This window comes from Alternaria hordeiaustralica (assembly GCF_023758085.1).
Source record: "Alternaria hordeiaustralica strain BMP 2776 chromosome Unknown scaffold_21, whole genome shotgun sequence".
Lineage (NCBI taxonomy): Eukaryota > Fungi > Ascomycota > Dothideomycetes > Pleosporales > Pleosporaceae > Alternaria > Alternaria hordeiaustralica.
This window is the reverse complement of record NW_026056793.1, coordinates 24804-46542: the sequence shown is the minus strand read 5'-3', so window position 1 is coordinate 46542 and position 21739 is coordinate 24804. Positions and strand designations below refer to the sequence as shown.

The window sequence follows — 21739 nt, the reverse complement described above, 5'->3', positions numbered from 1 at the left end:
ATGGTCGTCTGCATCATGCATGTGAAAGTCTGGTGTGCCAAGGAGTCATGTGCCGAGGTCAGCATTGGCTAGCACTCATAAGGCGTGCACTATCTTACAACTACTCTAGTAGTGTATCGACATTTTCGAGAAGATACTTGGTACGCGGATGCACCATACTTCGGAGCACTTCCATCGTCGGCGGCAAAGTTTCCGACCGGACATTCTTAGCCCGACACCCATGTCGGCTACTCCACTCACCGGATATAACATCTCGACACGATGTAGGCGAAAATCTTCACGGAAAAGACGCTCCTTGGGCAGCGACAGTCTCCACCCGCGGATATGAAGCCGTTGCATGAGCGCTAATGCACCAAGATAGCCCAACATGTACTCTAATCGTGAACATATCTAACGTCTCTCGTCACTTGCTCCCTCTCTTCTTCATTCTCCAACAACTCGAATGTCGCTGCAAACACTCTAACCAGCAGCACGAGTCCCTCCCAGACTCTTCAACCCACATCGACTGATATTCTACTATCTCGCCTTCTATGAGTACACAAAATGGCACCCTCTTCCACATCCTCCTCAGCACCCGCTGGCCAACCCTTACCCACCAACTCCTCCTCCACCGAACCTGAAAAGACGACCGAATACGCCTCCATCATCCCCCAACCACGCAGCAATGAAAATAACCAAGACCGTCTCCAACTCCAACGCACAGTCTCCTCCGTCAGCCACCACGACATGGCCAACGTCCAATACATCGCCACGGGCGACAACGACGTCATCTACAACAAATTCACCGAGCGCCGCAAAATGGTCATTGTAGCCGTAGTCTCGTTTTGCAGTTTCCTGGCCCCGATATCAAGTACCACGGTGCTTTCTGCTGTTCCTGAGGTTGCGGAGACGTTTAATACGGATGGCAGTATTATCAATGTTTCCAACGCTTTGTACATGTTGTTTATGGGCTTGTCGCCTTGTTTTTACGGGCCGTATGGGAATATCTATGGCAGGAAGTGGGTCAGTGTTGTGAGCGCGGCGTTGTTCACTGCGTTTTCGATTGGGACGGCGTTGGCGCCGAATTTGGCGAGTTTTTTTGTGTTTAGGATTTTGACTGCGTTTCAGGGGACGGCGTTTTTGGTGATTGGGAGTGCGGTTATTGGGGATGTGTATAAACCGGTATGTACACCTTTTCTGATCTGGTCTTGTCCGGGTCAACCCAAGAGCGCTGTGTATAACACTCGCCTACATCAAAGCTCTCACACACCCCCATCATCTCCCCTACTAACACCCACCTAGACCGAACGCGCAACAGCCCTAGGCTGGTTCCTCAGCGGCACCCTCATCGGCCCCGCCCTCGGCCCCTTCATCGGCGGCATAATCGTAACATTCCGTTCCTGGCGCGACATCTTCTGGCTGCAAACCGCCCTCGCCGGCGCCGCAACCCTCTTCTGCTTCTTTCTGCAACCCGAAACCATCCACAAGAAACGCGCCGACGAACTCGTCGGTCTCCCCACTAAACAACGCGCCCACAAAATGTGGCAGTGGCTCAACCCGTTCCGCGTCGTCAAACTATACCGGTACCCCAATATCCTCTTAACGGCACTGGCGAGCAGTAGTCTCGTGTGGAACATGTACAGTCTGTTAACGCCCATCCGCTACGTCCTAAACCCCCGCTTCAACCTCCAATCCCCCCTCCAATCCGGCCTCTTCTACATCGCCCCCGGCTGCGGCTACCTCCTGGGCACCTTCTTCGGCGGCCGCTACGCCGACCACATTGTCAAAAAATACATCCGTCTCCGCGGCCACCGCGTCTCCGAAGACCGGCTCCGCTCCTGCGTCTTCTTCCTCGGGGTCGTCATTCCCGCCTGCATGCTCGTCTATGGATGGTCTGTCGAGAAAAGGGTTGGAGGCATCGCGCTGCCGGTTGTAATGATGTTTCTGCAGGGTGTGGCTCAACTGTTTTGTTTCCCCAGTTTGAATACGTATTGTTTGGATGTTATGCAGGGGAGGAGTGCGGAGGTTGTGGCGGGGAATTATTTTATGCGGTATATGTTTGCGGCGGGTGGGTCCGCGGTTTGTCTTCCTGCGGTCAGGGCGATTGGGGTGGGGTGGTTTAGTACGATTAGTGCGGGGTTTTTGGTAGCGGGGGCGGGGGCGACGTGGTTGACTGCTGTGAAGGGGAGGGAGTGGAGGGAGGGGATTGAGGAGGGGAAGAAGAGGAGGAAGGAGGAGGGGATGGCGTGAGATGGTGGTGGTGCGGGATTGGAGGTAGAGTAGCGATTATGAAACATATCGTTCGATTCTCATCACGACTTAATATCAATTGCTAGTGTTCGTCGAAATGCAAGATAAGATGTTCAAGTGTAGCTGACTTCAAGGTCAGAACAAGTTGAGTTTAGAGACGACCAATCATCCTAGCGGACAGCCTTGACAAACCATCACCTGGGCATGGTTGAGGTTCGTGGAGATGCGATACTTCTCTCTTTCGTAGAGTATCTCCTGATATGAACCCACTGGTATACAGACTTGAAGTCCTTCGCGAAAAGACTTGAAACTCCAGCGCGAAGCCCTGAAGATTAGGCTAGGAGATATGCAATACGAGATCCAGCGGATGAGGTTAGTCTGGCCGACAGAAGGATCTGGCGGCAATTCCAAGGTTGTCACCCCAACAAACAACATGACGCGAAAGACCCACACGCGACACCACCTTCCTACCTTCCTGCCCAAACCACTACCACCCAGCACTCATTATGCGCCTCACTCTCCCACTACCAGCAATACCAGTTCTTCTCGCCTGCATCAGCGTCGCGTTAGCGCAACAATGCGACAGCGGCACAGCATGCGGTTACGCCGCCCAACTGTGCTGTACTGGCGACGAAATCTGCATGACGAACGAAAATAATCAGGCGCTTTGCGAGGTTCCTGACACTGTCAACTCAACACTAACGCTAGTGGTCAGCACGAATTCTGGTACTATGACGGCTGTTACTGTGACATCGACGCCGATGTTGACGCAGGGCACGGGCGTGGGAAGTTCTGAGTCGGTGTCTGAGACGGGGGTTGGGGGTGCGAGTGGTACTGCGCTGGGCTCATCGACCGGATTAGTATCATTGTTTTCGAGCGCTACGCAGAGGGTCGATGCGAGTGCGGAGTCGAGTGCAGGTGGTGTGGAATCGACAGCATCGACTACCAGCGCGGAGCCGACGGCGTCGACTGATGCGTCCAATGCATCTGATGCGCCGGCTTCAACGACGGCGGGTGCGGCTGCAAAGGTCGGGAGGAGTTGGTACGGGATGATTGGTGTTGGTGTTGGTGTTGGGATGGTGACGGTGTTGATGGGTTGAGTGAGGGAGACATGGGGATTACCATGAGGCCGAGGATACCGTGCACATCGTCGCTCAGCATATATTACCTCCTACCGCTTCCCGAACCAAACATGAACGTGCGATCTTGCGACATTTCAAGACAATCTCAGACAATGTTTTACTCTACGATGAGCAAGCGATGCTGACAAGATGGCAACTACAAAAGCAAGCGCTCGACTAGGCATCTTCGTATTTCGCATCCACTATCACGGCATCGAATATCAGCATCGAACATCGATACAAGAACGAAGAACCCGTAAACGTATCTATCCACGTTCATCCTACTGTAGCACAGAATGTCATCGTACTATCATCTCGCCCAACAACTCCCCTCACTCATTGCAACCATCCTCCTCGCCTTGATCTTCCGCAAGATCTTCTACAAGTACCTCAACACTACTAGAAAGCGCAGGTTTGCTGTCAAAGTCGTTGCGGCTAATGTTGGTATCGCGTTTCTCCTGTATGTTGTCGGTAGGAACGTGGTGATGGTGGCGGACATGCAGGATCGGCTCGAGATAGAGGGCATATTGGGAAAGTGGAGGTAGTATAGGTAGTGGGCGAATGTTTGGGGGAGGTTTGGATAGCGGGGCTCGAAGACGATTGCAAAATGTGTACGAAGGGGTGTAGAGAAGAAGCGGTGGTTGTTCGAGAGGGTTAGAGAGATAATAGGAAGAATTCAGACCGAACGCGTGAAAGATGTTAAAGTTACTTTGTACTAGTTGCCTTCCCCTCAGCTAACTGACCGCGCAGTTTTCCGACTTCCAGCATCCCGTGAGAATAGGCGTAGATAGTGAGCGCCATGACACAGCTGAAATTGAGCGCACCTCGATTCGGCCCCTCGTCCCGCAGCCGATAGAGGTAGATGAATGCGAAGAAGTAGACGAATAGAGAGACAAGTACGGCATAATCGAGGAACAGATGGAGGAGTTGGGTGGTTGTCATTTTGTATCGTGTTTTGGTTGGGTTTGCGGAAGAATTTAGATACCTAGGTACCTAGGTATGCGAGATTGAATAGCCCGGGCTGTAGAGACGGGCGGTCGTGATGATAGTGGTATTAGGCCGGACGCTCACGAACTACGCCTTTTAATGCATGCGACAGTGATGCAAAGTTTGCTAAGTCATTGTTGGCGGTGTCGTAGGATACCCGCGAAGCGGTTGTGAGCCGTTCCGGCGTTTGTAGAGTGTCAACTTTGAGCGGATATCTTTGATGGGGACAAGGAGATGTTGTTTTCTTGAGAACCACAATGTCTAACAAGGCGAAGATGCATGGTAGTTTGCTTCCGAAAAGTGGCTACCAAGTGGAAACTACCTAATGCATCGCAACTGGAAACGAGTTGCAGCAAGCGTCGGATTGACGCCGTGTTCACACAAACGTGTTCTTGGTCGTCAGTCCTAAACGCGACCGTCACTACAAAGCCACATAACCGCCCACCTTGATTCTCTACTTACCGAGCATATCAAAAGCTCATTCTACATGTTCAACACAATCATTCAGTCCCTGTGGTACTTCTCCTTATGCTCCTATTGAACTTCCATTAGCTTCCGCCGCTCTTCTTCGCACATCCTACACCTAATCCCGTTCTCATACTTGTGATGACATCTCGTGATTTCCCTATCCGACCACGCCAACTGGTGCCGTAGCTCCGTGTCTTCCGATAAGTCACCTACATAAACGCAGATAGCGAGAGCAGATGCAACAGTGGCAAAGACCCAAGCTACATCACGTTCCTGAATAGCCTTTTCGTAAAGAGAGATGAGCATGACGAAGACAAGGAGGAGCCAGAGGAGGACGATGGTTTGGAGGAGCTGCCAGATGAGGTGTGTGGTGGGCATCATGTTGTTGTTTGGCTGGATGGGTGATGGGAACGTTGGTGGTTTCACTGGGTGCAAGGGATAGATGGATGGATGGATGGCGGTTTGTGGTGGTGGTTAAGATGGAGATGAAATGCTCGTGTTCGCCGGTCTTTATGGATGCGACGACAAGGGAAGGGGTTTGCTGGCGTCTCTTTCGCAGTGGTGTAAGGTCTTGTTCAGCTTCACCACTTTACGGCCTAGCAATCCGTCGATCTTCCAGTTTGAGCGTTATTCTTTGAAAAGAACAAAAGCTTAAGGTTCTCTCCCTAGCCAGAATCGTTTTCTGGTTCAACAACGCGCGCTAGATTGCCCCCAAAGGTATCTAAAATACAAATCGCTCAAAGCGAAGGTGTTTGCGCATGCCAGAAGGCCAGAGAAGCAAACTTGAAGCAGATCCCGCATCTATACCATCGTGTCAGTGTCCACCTGTCGGCATCATCCATCACCTCCTCTCCCGTCTTCAGCCAAGTACTCACCAACACATCCATCCACGTACTCAAACACACCACACACCAAAATCTCATCCGAAATGTCAGATACAATCATCCACCTCCTATTCTACCTCTTCTTCGCCCTAGTCACACTTTCCAGAACCATCAGACAAGCCATCTCCAACGGCCATACATGCGAACAGACTATGCAGAATCTCATGATCGATCTCTGCTATATATTGGCATGTGCCCCGGCGTTTGTTGTGTGCTACGTTATCACTATTGCTGTAAAGAGAGCGGTAGGTGAAGAGAACATTAGACTGCCATGGATGCGTTGGTTGTAAGATGAGGGGGGGAGGTAGTGGCATGTCGGATGCTATGGAGGACCGTGAGATGGAGTATGTTTATGGAGGACGATATCGGCGAGACGACTGGAGAATGAGACTTTGCAAAGTCATGCGGCGGTTTACGTATGCAAATGTCGAGTACATAGTGGGGTTGAGACGAATTCTGACAGTATTAGACACGTGCTGTGCCTTGCTAGCTCTATGTGATACACTGGTCTATGATGGAAGTGTCTTGTGGGAATTAGTGCGTCGCTCGACAGTATGCGCTGGATGAAATATGCTATGTAACGATAAGACTTCGATGCATCGCTTCGTCCTACATCCTAACAGGGAGAAGGTTCTAGTCATGTGGGAATACGTATGGAATGTCATCGTGACATCTTAAATTGTCTCGTTCTTTCATCGTTTTGGCTTGACAAGAGTATATAGCAAACCCAAACCCACCAGTTATAGGTATATCCACACAGTGCGCGCGAGTAGATCCCCATCACACAACGCAGATCCCGCTACATCATGTCAACATATGCTATCACCGGATTGATTGCTCTCGCAATCTGTTGCGCTCCCTTCACTATCCTCTCAATCATCATCTATCCCCTACCCATTACACCAGATCCGAAGTACGCTAGGTTTGTCTTCATAAGCACATCCGTCCTCGCCGTGATTGCAGCCTACCAACTCTATACCACCAACCAGTCCTTCCAAGCATGCACCCACGCCTTCCATGCAAACGAAATCGAACTTCACAACGCCACACAATACAACGCCGTACTGCAAAGCAAGCTAGAGAACAGGCCAATGAAGGGAGTCGCCGCTCTAAGAGCTGAACTAAGCAAATGCGAGACGGAGAAGAGCGGACTGAGATGGTTTCGTGATGATTGCCGCGCGCATTGCGAGGAGCATGGGCAGGATGTTCTGTGGGACATTGGAATGAAGGTAGATGCTATGTTTGGGGAGATGAGGGAAGTGGCTTTAACGGGTGGGGAGGAGAGTGGGAAGGAGGATGGGAAGGATAGGAAGGGTGATGAGGTAGAGAAAGATGAGAAGAAGTAGAGAGCGGATTGATCGACGGGGAGGTGTGCGGATAGGGCGATAGGGGCCCGGGCGGGCAAGCTGGGCAATTGTAAAGGCGATCCTAGCTGCCTTTTCCGACCTGACTAGTTGTATAAAGGGCATTGATTATCTGTGCTCCATCAAGTTGATGCTCGTTCTTTCTAAGATTGTCATCGTTTCGTGCTTCGTAATCTTTAGCAAAGAAACACTAGGGCTACTTTCGAAAGGAGAGAAGCAACTAGTGACTCAGAAGTGATCAGAAGAAGCAGATTGAAGAACGAAGAAACGACTATTAAGTTCGGATCGCTGGGTTGAGTTCCTGCTCATTACATCTCACCCTCTCCTCCCCCTTCCCTCTCCTCCCTCTTCCGCCTCCTAACATCCCAAATCCCTCCCCTCATACCTTCCGGCAAACAATCCATCACCTTCACTATCCGGTCATCCTCATCCCCATGCTCTTCAAAGAATGCCCACCACTTCTCAACCACCCCCTCTCGGAGCAACCTCTCCAGTTCATCATTCCGTTGCACAACGACACTGTAACTATGTTCGTACTCTTGGAGTGCCTGGTGCTTTAACTCAAGAGCATGTTTGCATGCTTGATAGGCCGGGTCGTTTATAATGTGTCTGAAGTCGTCGCAGCTGGTGAGCGTACATGCGAGACCAAGTATGACTCTCATTGCTTTCGAAGCGTGTTTACTGAAGAGGGCGTAGCAGTAGCTTGCTAAGATGATGGATTTGATGATTATGGCGTATAGTAACATGGATGGATGGAGTATGTGGTGTGTGGTGTTGATGAGTCTGGGGCGATCGTGATGAGATGGCTGTGCTTGAGTTGTTTGAGCCGATTTGCTTTGATAAGGTGGATGAAGTGGAGTAGAAGAGAGGTGTTGAAGCGAAGCGATGAGGATGAGATGAAGGGTAGTGGACTTTCGATTTAGCCTGGGTTCGAATGGAAAGAAGGTCCTAGTAACAATGAAATGCTTCTGGAACGCTGGAGTGGCTCGTTGCATTCATTGATCTCTGTGGTTTAGCGAGAGTGTGTAGCAAGCTCAAATGCACAGGTATATTTACATCAACAGAAGAAAAAGAAGACATAAACCCCATCACACAACACATACCACCTCATTATGTCACGGTGGCTCGAAATCGCCGCGTCAACACTGCGGTTCGAAATAGCCGCGTCCATCACCCTAGTTCTCTTGATCATCATCTTCATCCCTCACCACATCGAACTCAATCGGCTCCTCTTACTATGGCTCCCCATCATCGCCGCACTTACCGCCATCGAGATCTATTGGAACGACCAAGCCATTCAAGCACACAGCTTTGAACTTCAGACATGCCGCCACGACCTCCACACATGCAACCACGCCCTTAACATGACCCTGCAGGGAGGGGTAGTCCAAGCGCACAGGCACAGTCACCACATGGCTGCTCTAAAAGCTAATCTAGGTGAATGTCTAAGAGAGAGGGATGTGCTAAGACGGATCGAGAAGGAGTGCAATGTGCGTGACAACGTGGACGGGGAAAGCGTGCAGTGGATAGATAAGATAGTAAGTGGTATGAAGGAACAGATAAAGGAAGACGTTTGTGCGGTTGGGCAGGAAGGAAAGGTGGAGAAGGGAGAGTAGTGGGAGTGGAGTGTGGAGTGTGTGGAGATGGATGTTGGTGTAGCGCAAAGGTGACGCGATGAAGGCCAACGAAACGCTTGAGGAGATGAAGCGGGCAGAGAGAAAGGTTGGGTAGTAAAGCGATGCTCGTAGTTGTGGCTGCAGTTGCTTGCGCAGGCGTTGATGGGCGAAAGGGATGGTGGCATATCGCCGTATGGTTGTGAAACATGGGACGCCGTCGGGATATGGGATGCTGTCGACGTGACATGTAGAGATATCTGAGCATTCTATGACTCTTGTGAAAATACAATGAATGCGACCTGGATGGAGAAGGGTCGTCATGATGAAGGTGGGGTTCGGCATCTTGCACGTGCCGTCGCGTGCTGTTAGCGCGAATGGCGCGTCATAGCGACTTGCATCCCGCGTTATCTGACCCGAACACTTACATGAACATCCGCAATGACGGATATCTGGAGCGGAGATATTCTGCTACCCGACGGCAATGTCATTAGAGGTACGTATCATCATTCATCGAAGATGTACAGTCGTTGATCCCCCACAGACGTTGGCCTCGCGTCGCAAAATGTCGCGTCTTCACCAGCCCTCCCCGCGACGGCCCTGCGCTTCCTCACCACGGTCGATACCGCCAAGATACCACTATACCTTGCCGCCGGCCCCAGTCTAGACGTATGGACGACGGAAGAAGCTACTCAGGCTTGGTTTGAGGCAGTCCTGCTGAGTAAGCCCACGTTGGCGGACGCGTCCAGCAATGCGACAAGAGAATGGTGGGACCTGGCGCGATCACAGTCGCCAATTGGCTTTCTTGTACAAGTCCAAAGAGTTGAGGAAGAAGGGCGAAAGCCCAGAGTGACCGAGGTCCTTTTCTATGGCACCATCGCGGCTCCTACCACAGCTGGGCTACTCACACCACCGTCATCGTCTCCGTACATCGACAATGCGCACGCCGAGATACTTCCTGAGCTTCGAGTTCACGCACTGCCACTTTCGTCTGATCTTCTAAATGTCACCAGCATCGATCTGCCCATGGACGCCGAGCCTCAGTTCCTTCCACCGCAACACGATTTCCACAACCCCCCAACATCACCAAAGCGAACGAGAGACATATTTGAAGAGGCTACCATCGCAAACAAGAAGGCGCGAGGAAGAGGTGGGAGAGCAGTGTCGGCAGCAGCAGCCCGCGCAAGCGAGTCTCAGCAGGCATACAGCCACCGAAAGTCGTCGCTCTCTATCGATCTGAAAGCCTCGTCTTTCTCCGACTCCAGACCAACGTCTGCTTCGGACCATCTAGCCCGCTCATCCTCGCGCCCACTCTCGCGATCACCGAGCATAACCTCCGACTCACGACCCCTCAGCCGAAAGGGTCAACCCGACGCGCATGCCAGGCGATCGAACCTGTCCCAGGTCGCTACGGTACCCATACAGCCCGAAGAGCCGACAACCGAGTCGCGAAACAAAGACGCACTAGTCAAGGTGGTCATGGCAGCGATGCGCATGCACGGCTTGCAGCAGCGGAAACAGAACAGGTCCCGCCGCGCCTCCGTGGCTGGTGCCGAGGAGAGTCAGCAGCGCAGTGAAGAAGCAGCTGCAGAAGAGGCGGCGAAGGACGACGAGTACAAGTTGATATACCACCAAACCTTTAAGGGTGCACAACTGGCACTGGTAAGACGCATGATCCGACATCCGAGACCTTCGCTGACAATGTTATAGAGAAAGCACATGTCCGAGAAACCGCTACACGCCACGCCCGACCGAATGCGCGACATCGTCGAGAAGCTCCTGGCGCTCTTTCTCTCCGACCCGCTGGCCGAACCTCCGCCCCCCGAGATACCTGCGGACCCAGTCGCCACACCCGGTAGTAGACCCAGATTCGTGATTCCTGGATCCACACATGGCCATGCCAGTCCGTTCGACTTGCCTAGTACACAACGACGTCCTGGCATGATGAGATCTGTTACCGATAGCCATGTTTATACAGGCTCGCCAGTGAGCAAGAAGAGAGTTACCACGGGCGAGACATTGACCGTGCCTACGTGACGGGTTGTGCGAGGTGCCAATACTGGATACGAGGACGACCTCATCACCATCAGCTATGATGATTCACTCTCATCGGGATTGAATACGAACCACGAACGCGTCACTGGGGTCCTGCAGTTGATCTATTCTTGCATGTTCCCTTTCTTGGCACCCGCTGCCACGCTTGTCACCATCAGTAAGCACTGTGGAACGATCATCAACCCTCCAGAAAAGGTAATTGTTAGAGTAGTGCCGTAACGCCGTAGCCGTCGTCCAGCGATGGTCTATGTGCCCTTGCAGCGGAGCCTTGCGCATACGAGTGGCGTCGCGAAGCACTGAAAGCAATGTCGACATGCATCGGTTGCCTCAGATATCTCGAAGCACCGTGGCTATGCGACGTCACATCGGCTGCACCATCATGAAAGCGACATACGATTTATGTTGCCACGATCGCCTCATATACGATGAGTAGGCCTATAAAGCCCCCTCGTCGCCTGGTAGGAGAGGAAACCAACACCAACAAGACCAACAAACTTCGCATACACTCATCCCGTTCAATCATACTGTCACTCATCATGCTCTCCAAGATCACCGCCCTCGCTCTTCTCGCCACCGGCGCATCCGCAACGGCCCTCCCCCGTAGCGCAGACTGGACCTGGGACGTCACCGACTTCAGCAGCGTCTGCAGCGCATCCGCCTGCCGCTACTCCTTCAACATCTCCGCACCCGCCGGCCCCTCCGGCCAGCCAGCCTTCGATGCAGAGTTCTGCTCTGGCACCAGTCTCCAGGGCGGCTACAAATCTTGCGATGTGGTTGGTATCGATAGACCGGGCGATGTGCAGACGCAAGAGTTCAATCGCGGGAGTGATGTTGGTGCGACTGTTAGTGTGCAGTACACGTTTACGCAGTGAGTATATCATATGGGAGGAGGGAAGGGGGTTTGAGAATGGCGAGAGCTGACATGTTGTAGGGGTGAAGTGAGGTACACGTATACGGGTAACGAGACTGTTAAGCATACTGGATTGGGTCCGGCGGTGGATTTCAGTATTGTGCCTACGGAGGTGACTGCTGTCGCTAAGAAGGCCAAGAAGTCACTGGACAAGGACGTACAACCCCGTTTTCTCGGCAAGATGTCCAAAGGGGTCAAGTATGTGAACCCGCCTGGCTCACAGGAGTAAGCTTGATAGCACGACGGTGGTAGAAACGCTCATACGTCGAACAACATGTTTGTACTTATACACCGCCTATGTAATTCTTACTATCGAACAAAGAGCGGACACTCGTAAGAGCAGGTCCTGCGTTCACAGGACCTATCGCATTCCCCTCTATCATCCCGCCCCTTCATGCTCTTCTTCCCCTGATTTGTGCAGCCCCCGTCCGACTACTCCCACACTTACTCCACACGTTCCACCTCCCCGAACACATTAACAGTCAACTTTCCGCCCTGCATCATGTTGATGTACATGCTCCCACCCCGGTGTATGTGGATGTTGATCTGCGTAGAACGGATTTCGGAAGCGGCTCCCTCCTCGACGTTCCCTTCTTCTGGCTCCTCGCCGTGCTCTTCATGTTCACCCTCCCTATCACTGTCGTTGTTATTTTCTTCCGCATCTTCAAATCTCTCTGCGTCGTTGATATGCGCCTCACCATCTCCCGCCATCCATTCAGCTACCATACCCTGTCCCACACCCTCTCTTAGCTCAACAGCATCATCTCCATCATCTCCCTGGGCTGCCGCATGGATCTTCGCCAAATAACGGACCCCCAGATACAACAACGCGGTCACCACCGCTAGACTATTCGCTGCCCACCAATTCGGGAATAGGCCAAAAATTCCCAAGTCGAAAAATGCAATAATACAGTAAATTTTGATGATCCAGGACCTTTTTTCAGCAGCGTGGCGGGCAGCGGGTGTGTCGTTGGGAATGTTTTGGTCGGGCATGATTTGGATGGTGGGGGGTTTGGGTTGGGTTGGGCGATGGGTTTGGGGTTTGTGGATAGGTTGGAGATGGAATGATGCGGGATGGGTGGTGAGCCGGTGGTTTCGGGTTGTTGGGAATGAAGAGTGGTGCGGAAGATAATATGTAGCGTGGACTGATGTTTGCTGCAGGAGGATGGTTGGCAATGTTGCTTGTTACTTGTGCGGGGAAAGATCTAGTGGTTGCGTTTATTTATTGCGCTGCGCGAACATCGGATGCGAGGACGTAAACTAGCTGAGTTATCCCCCTGCCCTGCTACCTAACGATCTTAGATACAAATTGTCTCTTTCTATCCCTGTAAATGCCTTTCAATCTTCAACCCTATTCTATGTCTCAAGCCTTCGCATCTCCGATGAATGCGATGTCTGTTATCAGAGAACTGCCTATGCTCATAGATTGGTTATGCATTGCGGTGGTCCCAAGTAGCTAACCGCTCTGCATCATCGCAGTAGCAGTTAATGGAGTCGATGACAACCAGTCTCGACGTGTATTGTTTCATGGCCGTCGTTAACCCGATATCCATTCGTACTACAAAGGTGATAATTCGAAGTTAGTATGTGTCTCTCGTGCATCTCGTATAGCCAAAACGTACCCATGCGGTGCAGATCTATGTTAATAATCCATCCAACGATTAGAAGGATAAGGAGGATGAGAAGGACAGTGATGATAATCTAGCGCTCTTCTCGCCTCCGGTCTCTGCATTCTCTCCGTCGTTTCCGCTGTGCTTACAGTCGTGTGAACTGTAGTCGAATACGGCGTCTCGTGTGTCGAAACCGTTTTACAAATTCTCTTATCCACATGCGTTCCATCGGCCCCATACCCTGAGGCATCGATAGGCGCAGGGTCTGCGGCCCGGTTAAGCGCCTTCATCTTCTCAGCCTCTCCGCGTAGTATGGTAGAGTTGATTAGGCGCAGCACCAAGACCAGTGACGCGCCAATTAACATATGGTTTATCCACCGTGCCACTCCGAGGATTATTTTGTGGGACCAAGTCTGCAAGTCTATCGCGATGTTTCCGCCGTCTGCAGCGCTGGCCACGTAGGTGAACGTGATGTTCGAGATCTGGATAGGGAGTTTGCCAGAGGAGGGCACGAACTTGAGGGCGAAGGTTGCTAGTTTGATAGCGAAGGTCGCGAACGCGGTTGTCGTTGCGAAGGAGGAGGTAGCGGCGAGAAGGGCGAACAGTGCGAATGTGGCGAGCAGGACGATGGAAAGCTTCCTTACTGACGGAAGTCTAACGTTCATGGCGCGAAAGGTAAAGCCAGGGCCGAGAGTAGCATCGGAGTAGTCTTCCATGGCAAACGGAAAGATACGGTGTGCTGAGAAGAGCGGATGTGGTGACCCTAGGTCAATGATGATGATGGCGATGTGATGAATGGATAGGACTATGTGTCGAAGCAACTGGATCTCACGGAGAACGAGTGGAACTATTTATAGCGGGTATGTACAGTAAACAGACACGCGAGAACGTAGGGCGAGTGCCGTTGCTAGGATAGAGGAGAATGTCTTACATTGATCTGCTGGCCGTCATCACACGCGTGTGCCCGGAGATACGCGCATTTGGTTTCAGATGAGTCGTGAGGTTCCAAAAATAATGCGCAGAATGAACGGTGTGTGCCGAATGTCTAAGGTGATATGCGTTGTGATAGCTCGAATGCATGTAGCTGTGAAAGGCTAGTGTGCTACGTGCGTGCATACTCAGGTACAGAGGGGATACCGGGCTTGAAAAGACGCAGCAGTAGTAGTGATTTGCGCACACGATAGATGCAAGTCTACACCATGTTCTCCAGTCACTCGGAGAGATGTCGTCTCTTCTCAACGTGAGATGCAAGCGCTCCTGCTAGCTAGTTCGGCCGAGGCAGCGACACGGCCGTGCGATAGTAGGAAGGAAACCTTTCCGGGGGTCCGTAGCAGTTCATGTATGGCAAGAGATGACATGAAGTGAGGTCTATGTGTATACCTAGGTAACTACGCGAAATCATGCTGAGCCAGGCCGGCTGAAGGCGATGTCGGGGGCACCGCTTGGGGCGGGGGGGCGGGAAGATAGCTACGCGAACACCGGCACCGCTGACTAATCATGTTCCACACACGCCGCTCGACGCGTCGCGTCTTCTGCATCCCACTCATCGCGTCCTCAGCGTCAGCACACCCGCTTTCGGCGACATCGCACTATGACTAGCCCGGTATCAGTAGCAGCTCAGGATTTATCATTCTCAGGTTATATGCGACACGTCGTGTTATTAGCCTCGTCCGTCGCGCAGTTGGCGATGAGTGAGATCCCCATGCGGCTTCCTCAATTACATTCATCACAGACTCGCGATCAAGGGAGATTTGGTCAACAAGTTTTATATCTACTCAGTGTCTACCTAAATCTGCACCAATTGCTTACCGCGTACAAGGGAAGAGATAAATGAAAGTAGACAATCCAGACATCTACCTCATGTTGCCCCAGCATGTCGCCGAGTATTATTCTGTGTACTAATGTAGCCTGTAACGCGCCTGCTCTAACTCTCCCTTCTCGAGGCCTTCCAGCGAATATAGCACAACAACACCAAGTCGCCCGTCAGCTGAGTGCATAGCTCAGTACTCGACATACCACGCGCGATGCAACCTTACATTATCCAACCGGCCCTGCACCGATCCGCAAGTAACAGTCTTATCACCCTTTTGAGGATCGGCCGCGAAGTTCAGTTCTAGACCACCTCCGCACTTGAGAAACCCAGGACTGTTAGCGCTGGATTCGAAAGAACAGTCTTTCTCGCCATCGATCTTAAGAGGCCACTTCTTGCCCGCCGTCACGTAAGGTGGATCGTGGATATTGGCGTCGTTCTGATACATGTCCTTCTCAAATTTTTCTTCGTTAATGACAGCATCCTTGAAGCGGCCATCGTCGACACAAAGTTTGACTGGTACACCTAGCGGGCCCTGGTAGATCTGCCACCACTTGCTAGCGCCGTAGCTGGCCAGCAAGATCTGGATCGAATGAGTAGCCTTCGGTTTTGATGGAGCGGGAGCGGGAGCAGGTTTAGGTGGGTAATCGATGTCAAGCTTCTCTTTCACTTTCGCCATGATCGCCTTGGCCATCTCACGGTAGCCGCTCTCGGTGGGGTGGAAAGGTCGAAGAGTTAAGCCGGGGTAGTTCTGCTGATACGGGCCGATCACATCGAGCCACTGCAGGTTATCCGGATCATCTGCAACGGCTACATCGTTGCCCGACTGGAGTGCAGCAGTCAAGTTGAACTCGATCTCGCGAGGATCGTCGGTAAATCTACCGGTCTCAAGCCAATGCTCGAACTCGGCTTGCGTCGGCTGGCGTCCTTCCTCTATGTTACCATCGCCATCGTCTATACCCCCCACCATTTCGCCCTGCCAACTGAAGATACCGCTTGGAGACATGTTCCAAAGATATACATTGTCGCCAAAGTATTGGTCATACAGCGTGTGACCAGGTTGGCAGAAGCGGTGACCTTCAAGATGCTGGTCGGTATCCACAAAAGTTGCCCGCTCAGGGTGGAAGCTACCTTTGACCCCGTCTTCGATAGCCTTGTTCAGATAGCGAATAAGCGCATTAATACGCTTCCTCAAAGCAAGACTAAGCCTCGGGCGATCACTAGACCGCAGACCAAAGCTCACATTACTACACCAATCGCCCTCGCCACCCTCATCGAAGAAGAACTGGAAGTAGCCAACTACAAAGAGCCGGAACTTGGGATTCTTCTTCACCTTGGGGTGATCGAAGACTTGATTGACGATCCATCGCGCGTCTTGGAAAAGCTGGTCGCGGCCTGTACCGAGAATGTACTGCTTCGTCGCTTCGAGTTCTTTAAAACATTGACCGTTCTGATCGGGGTACTCGGGACCATAATCTGCTCCTTGTGGCGCGAAGATACATGCGTATGCGACTCGTGCGAAGTTCGCGTTGTTGCCGCCAGCCTGTAACACGATCATGTCGACGTTGTCAGGGACGTCGTTGAGTTGGATATGGCCCAGATGCGGCTCAGCGTCAATCTGTCGCCAGCGGGTGCCAGAACAGGACTGGAAGTGAAACTCCTGTTCGCGGCCTTCGGGGATCCAGGAGTTGTCGCGGCTCATCTGCGGGGCGTACGCGTGGTGAATTCGGAGGCAGTGGTCCATGTTTCCGTCGTAGTCGGTTGTTCCGAAGAAGCCGTATGAGACGCCGCTCTATTCCACGTTCAGCGAATGTCTTCGACGAGGCGATAGCGTATTCAGGTACTTACTGCCCACGAGTCGCCGAGACCAGACCAAACGTACTTGGTGGAAGCCACGTTGAGTTCCGCGTCGGCTACCACTGTTGTGTTCTGATAGAGACTTGGAGTCGGGCCATCGACAGGAGCTGCATATGATGTACTAGCTATTAAGGCTGTCGACAGAAGAAAGAATAGCCAATGCATTGTCGCGAGGACTTAGGGTCTAATCGGATAGTTGTACACGCGTCTTGTTGTACATCTAATAGCCCAGTCTAGCACTAACAAGCACTTTCAAGTGCAATCAACACTTGGAGTAATGCGGGGTGAGTAACTCGTTAGTAGCGAAAGTGTGGGCCAAGCTAACTGCATTAGTGAAGGAGTTCAGTCGACACTACTAGCGGAGAGCTTCGTCGCACGGATCAAGACTATACCCAGGGCCCAAGTACGCTTGAGACGTCGACATAGCATTGGATCCTACACGAGCTTTGAATGATGCAAGGTCATGGAGATGACAACGAAATTCTTCAACTACTCGAAGCGGACAAGGATATCGCAAAGACTGCAAAGTACATGATCCGCCATCGATCACTCCCATTATGGCCGAATGTAGCCTGACGCAAAAGACAAAAGACGTAAGAAAAGCGGGTCTCACTGCATCTCCTTCCCCACCGCCTCACCGACCTGATCGAACGGCCCAAAAGGATGCTGCTTGCGCTTGAAACCAATCTTCACGCGACCGACACGCTGCATCTTATCCTCAAATTGAGTCCCGATCCGCAACACAGTCTCTCTGTACATCGTCGCGGTGGTCCAGTCGTAAGAACAGCCGATGATGCGCTTCATACCGCCTTCAGAGCCAGCCATGAGGAAGCACACGGGTGGACGCTCGGCGAGAAAGAGCGTTGCAGTCATGTTGCCGGTGTCGACGAGAGTAAAGACGCGTTGCTCGCCTGGTCCAGCAGTCTTCGCTCGTTGTACGAGAGCTGCGACAGCAGGGTCGGAAGTCGGGTCAACGGGGACGCACTCGCCGTGAATGTTGCGATGATGCCTCGACAACGGGCTAGCTGCTGCCTATGAATTGCGACGACAAGATTAGCACGACGTCATTAACAGGACGAGAGCACACATACGGTCCACTTCATGCGCCCAAGCCTGCCACCAAAGATCTGGCTCTCGATCGTGTCTAGGTCCATGTAGCCTTCGAAGCCAAAGAACCAGCATTGCTGTTCCCAGAACTTGCCAAGGAAGAGAAGGCGTAGAAGCCATGGTGATAGGCCCATGACCACCAGGGAATAGAGTAGCAAGATAATGCCGATAGTCTTCGAGGGATCAGGAAAAGCGACAAGCACGCATGCAGCAATAAAAATGACACCGCTGAGACGCAGCATACCCTTCGCGAGGAAGCGCTTCCAGGAATCACGCCGGGTGTGGGCGACAGGTGTAAATGACTTCCACCGAACGTTCGCAGCCCGACAACCATCAAGGATGATGCTGTCGTCTTCCCCAACACCTGCAATGCCAACATCTTGTGGCAGTATGTCCCAAAGCTTGGCGTTGTATGCATCATCCATAGAATGCCAAGGCTGGTCTGGATGTTTGGGCAACATGCAGATCAGGCGCTCGAGAAGCTGATCGCTGCCATTCGCAAGAGAGAGTCTGCGAGATGTTAGCAATGCGACGAGTGACTGCAATCGAGTCACGACATACCGAGCGAACGCTTGGAAAGCAGAGTCCGTGCGATCAATTTGAGGTCTGACACGGAGCAAGCCCATCAATGCGTAGCTGTGATCTCCGGGAAGATGCTCCGTGGTGTCGCGGTTATGCAAGCACTCGAGAGCAAGCGTGACCAGCTCGAGCTGGCTGAGAATCAAGTTTCCCTCGTAATGGTCGATCAGCTGCGGGGATTAGCGGTCATGTGGATGTCGGTGTTGGATGGCATCTTACCTGTCGCGCGATGTGCGCATCGTTCTGCCAGAAGCGGGCAGCGAACTGGTTCTTTGGCACCCGCAACGGCTGCGACAGATCGCTGTCACGTACATAGACGCAGATGTCCTTGCCAGCCGGTGCCAAGAGGACTTCAGGAAAGGTCCATACGCGGTAGCCCCATTGCTGAAGCATGAGATCAGGTGTGTTGATCTCATAGCAGTTGTTCGCTGGAGGGCACACAGCGATTGCAAGAGATTGCGCGCCTCGAATGACGTCGCATATGCGGTAGACCTACAAGAGTTGTTAGCGAAGCTCCAGCCATATCGACTGGGTTATGTGCTTACATCCTCCTCGAGCTGATTGTCGGGCATGCAAGAGCACCCCACCCAATACGCAATAACGCCGGCATTGCGCGCCGCTACGTCAGCCATTTGATGCAGAACTCCAAAATCCTCGGGCGTGTTGAACTGCTCAGCTGTATACGCGATGAAGACGTACGAGAGATCGTGAGCATCATGTTGAGCCAGCCTGCAGATGTCAGAGATGAGCTAGAGGTACGGCATTGTTGACTTACCAATCGTCAACCTTGGTGATGATGGCCGGCCTTCCCGGCTCTCGCAAAAAGCAGAGGTATCGAGGACGCAACACACGTTCGGCAACAGGATTCGCTTGGCTCGAAGCATGACCTTGGGGCCTGTGCATCTCGATCGCGTTCTTGGCGACCTTGGGATATCCGAAGTACTGGTATGGCAGGCCATCGTAGCTTCCACCGTTGCGAGACGCGATCTCAGCGGGGCTTGGGCTGGAAATCTAGACGCCATCAGCTGGGTGATCAAAATGCGGATGTAATGGACTCACAAAGATCGTGATGAAGCAGGATGCGACGAACCACTTGAGACAAAGCATAGGAAGGTCTTCGTTAGGGATGTTGCCGCCATGACGCGAGAAGTCGATGTGATTGAACGGCCAGTTCGCCAGTCGCATGTAGATAGGTGCGACGTTGCGGACGAAGGTGCGCCTGTAGGTAGATCCTGTGTTATTCTCGTAGATGTCGTCAACAGCTTGTACGACAAGCTTGGAAACCTTTCCGTCCCAAGACGAGATGTAGCGGTCATCGTAGTCACCAGTCCATTCGCGGTCAAAGATGTCTCGATGTCGGTGCTGGCCAAGCTTCTGGTACGCAAGACCGGGCTTGCGGTAGAAGTTGGGGCGCTCCCACTTCATTGTGGTCCATGGTGAGAAGATATGTGCGTATCCCTTGGGTGCGATCAATCCGTTGCGCTGGATTGCGTTAGCGGATCCTAGTACTTGGAGTTTCAGCCTACATACCTCTATTACCGACTGCCCTAGACGCCTCTCGTTGGCTTCATGGTCGTCTTGGGAGGCAGGGGGATGTCCATATGGTGCGACTTCGCGGACGGATGCCTGAGCATCATTGGCGACCATCTTCGCCATCACGCAAGTGATGCTAGGCAAAGCAAGCACACAGTCGATTTATAAAACTTGGCGGCTGGCTAAAATGCTGGGGCGGCGGTTGTTGATACTGTTGATAGGGCTGATGATAATATCCAACTGGTGCCTGTGCATCTATCAGAAAGGCACGAAGAAGGGAGAAGCGGAAACGTACTTGAGGCGCGAGCGTTGGCTGTGGGTGTGGGACTGGTTGGTGTTGCACAACAGCTGCAGGCTTCAGAGCAGCGTTGTTTGGGTCGTAACCACCTCCACCGCAGTGATGCGATTGCGTCTGATGAATGCTGTCAGGCGGGTGTCGTGAATCATCGGGACTGGAGCGAAGACGTACCGGATAAGATTGCTGATACGACGGTACTTGTACAAAGGTGCCACTGCCGGGATCGAAGCCACCTCCGTGTCTTCCAGAGAGATTTGGAGGGTAAGCCTTGAGATGGTTAGCGGGTGATCGACGTGGAGGCCGAAGAGTCTTTGTACCATTCAACGTCGGTTTGTGAAACTGAGCGGCGGTAGTCTTGAACATACACTTTGGAGACCTTGAGGCCGGCGATCGTGTCTAGTCTTATCAGTTCCAGGTCCGTTAATAGAATACGGTCAGGTGGCACGAGGGTAAAGCGCCTGCCTGAACGCGCGCGTTGCTGGAGTCGTTGCTTTTGACTCTATCCTAGACTTCAGCTCAACCTTCACCTTTCTTGGATTGGCCATTCTCTCGCATTAGGACCCTCTAACTTCCACTTCACGATATCGTGGCGTTTGCTGTGGACCCTGTATGCAGGAGACATATCCGGAATGGGTCGAGGCCCTATCGATGCGGCCTTCAGTACTACATGGTGGTGACCCTCCATGTAGACATCAGTCGTCGGACTGGGTGGTATCCATGTCTTGGCTTTGTTGGCACGGTGGGCAACCTCGGGGACTTTGCATATTCGCCTACCCTAGTACGCTGGTGTGGCTTGAAGCATCATTCATGCGTACGGTACGCGGTGCTTGCCGCTCGCCATACAAACGGTGAACAACATGAGGCCATTCGTTGGAGTTCAGCTTCTCAAAAAGGTAGGTACCCTTAACATCCACTACAAACGTTCGCGGAAGGTTGTTGTATTTTTCGAAGCCATGCCTGCATCTAATGGGTATAGCAGCGACATTCGCCCGGCGGAGAGGTCTGAGGGACGTACTGTCCTTGGTGCGCTTGAACACCGACGTGCTGTAGAATTGAACTTGACAGGTACCGCTTCTCGCATTCTCGCGTACAGTACCATTTCGAGGGGCTCGGCTGTTTACCAGCTGCCATCTTGGCATGCTCAGCCTGGCGCCACCAATAGCGTAGCGCTGACGGCCTCAGCCGATAGGCTCGCTCGGACACTCCCTTCAGCTCTCGAAATTGCGTTTACCGCTTCGGACCAAAGCTGAAGAATGCCAAGTGCAGAACCGCTGGCCCGTGGCCGCATGTTCTCAGGTATCACACCATGAGTGC

At 52.5% G+C, this 21739-nt stretch overlaps 6 protein-coding genes across 6 annotated transcripts; 4 read left to right on the top strand and 2 right to left on the bottom strand.

Annotated features, from left to right (window-relative positions):
- Nucleotides 1-543: 543 nt before the first annotated feature.
- J4E84_008332 (uncharacterized protein) lies at nt 544-2229 on the top strand (the record flags this gene model as incomplete). Its single annotated transcript, XM_049390908.1, has 2 exons — nt 544-813; nt 1282-2229. The coding sequence occupies 2 exons, from the start codon at nt 544-546 to the stop codon at nt 2227-2229; spliced, it is 1218 nt and encodes a 405-aa protein (XP_049241250.1).
- A 4266-nt stretch (nt 2230-6495) lies between these two features.
- Nucleotides 6496-7035, top strand: J4E84_008331 (uncharacterized protein; the record flags this gene model as incomplete). Its single annotated transcript, XM_049390907.1, has 1 exon — nt 6496-7035. One exon carries the CDS (start codon nt 6496-6498, stop codon nt 7033-7035), a length of 540 nt encoding a protein of 179 aa, XP_049241249.1.
- Nucleotides 7036-9107: 2072 nt separating this feature from the next.
- Nucleotides 9108-10703, top strand: J4E84_008330 (uncharacterized protein; the record flags this gene model as incomplete). Its single annotated transcript, XM_049390906.1, has 3 exons — nt 9108-9162; nt 9211-10328; nt 10377-10703. 3 exons carry the CDS (start codon nt 9108-9110, stop codon nt 10701-10703), a joined length of 1500 nt encoding a protein of 499 aa, XP_049241248.1.
- Nucleotides 10704-11146: 443 nt separating this feature from the next.
- On the top strand, nt 11147-11860 carry J4E84_008329 (uncharacterized protein; the record flags this gene model as incomplete). Its single annotated transcript, XM_049390905.1, has 2 exons — nt 11147-11589; nt 11653-11860. 2 exons carry the CDS (start codon nt 11147-11149, stop codon nt 11858-11860), a joined length of 651 nt encoding a protein of 216 aa, XP_049241247.1.
- A 3381-nt stretch (nt 11861-15241) lies between these two features.
- J4E84_008328 (uncharacterized protein) lies at nt 15242-17464 on the bottom strand (the record flags this gene model as incomplete). Its single annotated transcript, XM_049390904.1, has 2 exons — nt 15242-16843; nt 17459-17464. The coding sequence occupies 2 exons, from the start codon at nt 17462-17464 to the stop codon at nt 15242-15244; spliced, it is 1608 nt and encodes a 535-aa protein (XP_049241246.1).
- A 53-nt stretch (nt 17465-17517) lies between these two features.
- On the bottom strand, nt 17518-20250 carry J4E84_008327 (uncharacterized protein; the record flags this gene model as incomplete). Its single annotated transcript, XM_049390903.1, has 8 exons — nt 17518-17940; nt 18000-18525; nt 18577-18764; nt 18814-19086; nt 19140-19323; nt 19370-19605; nt 19654-20076; nt 20125-20250. The coding sequence occupies 8 exons, from the start codon at nt 20248-20250 to the stop codon at nt 17518-17520; spliced, it is 2379 nt and encodes a 792-aa protein (XP_049241245.1).
- Nucleotides 20251-21739: the final 1489 nt, after the last annotated feature.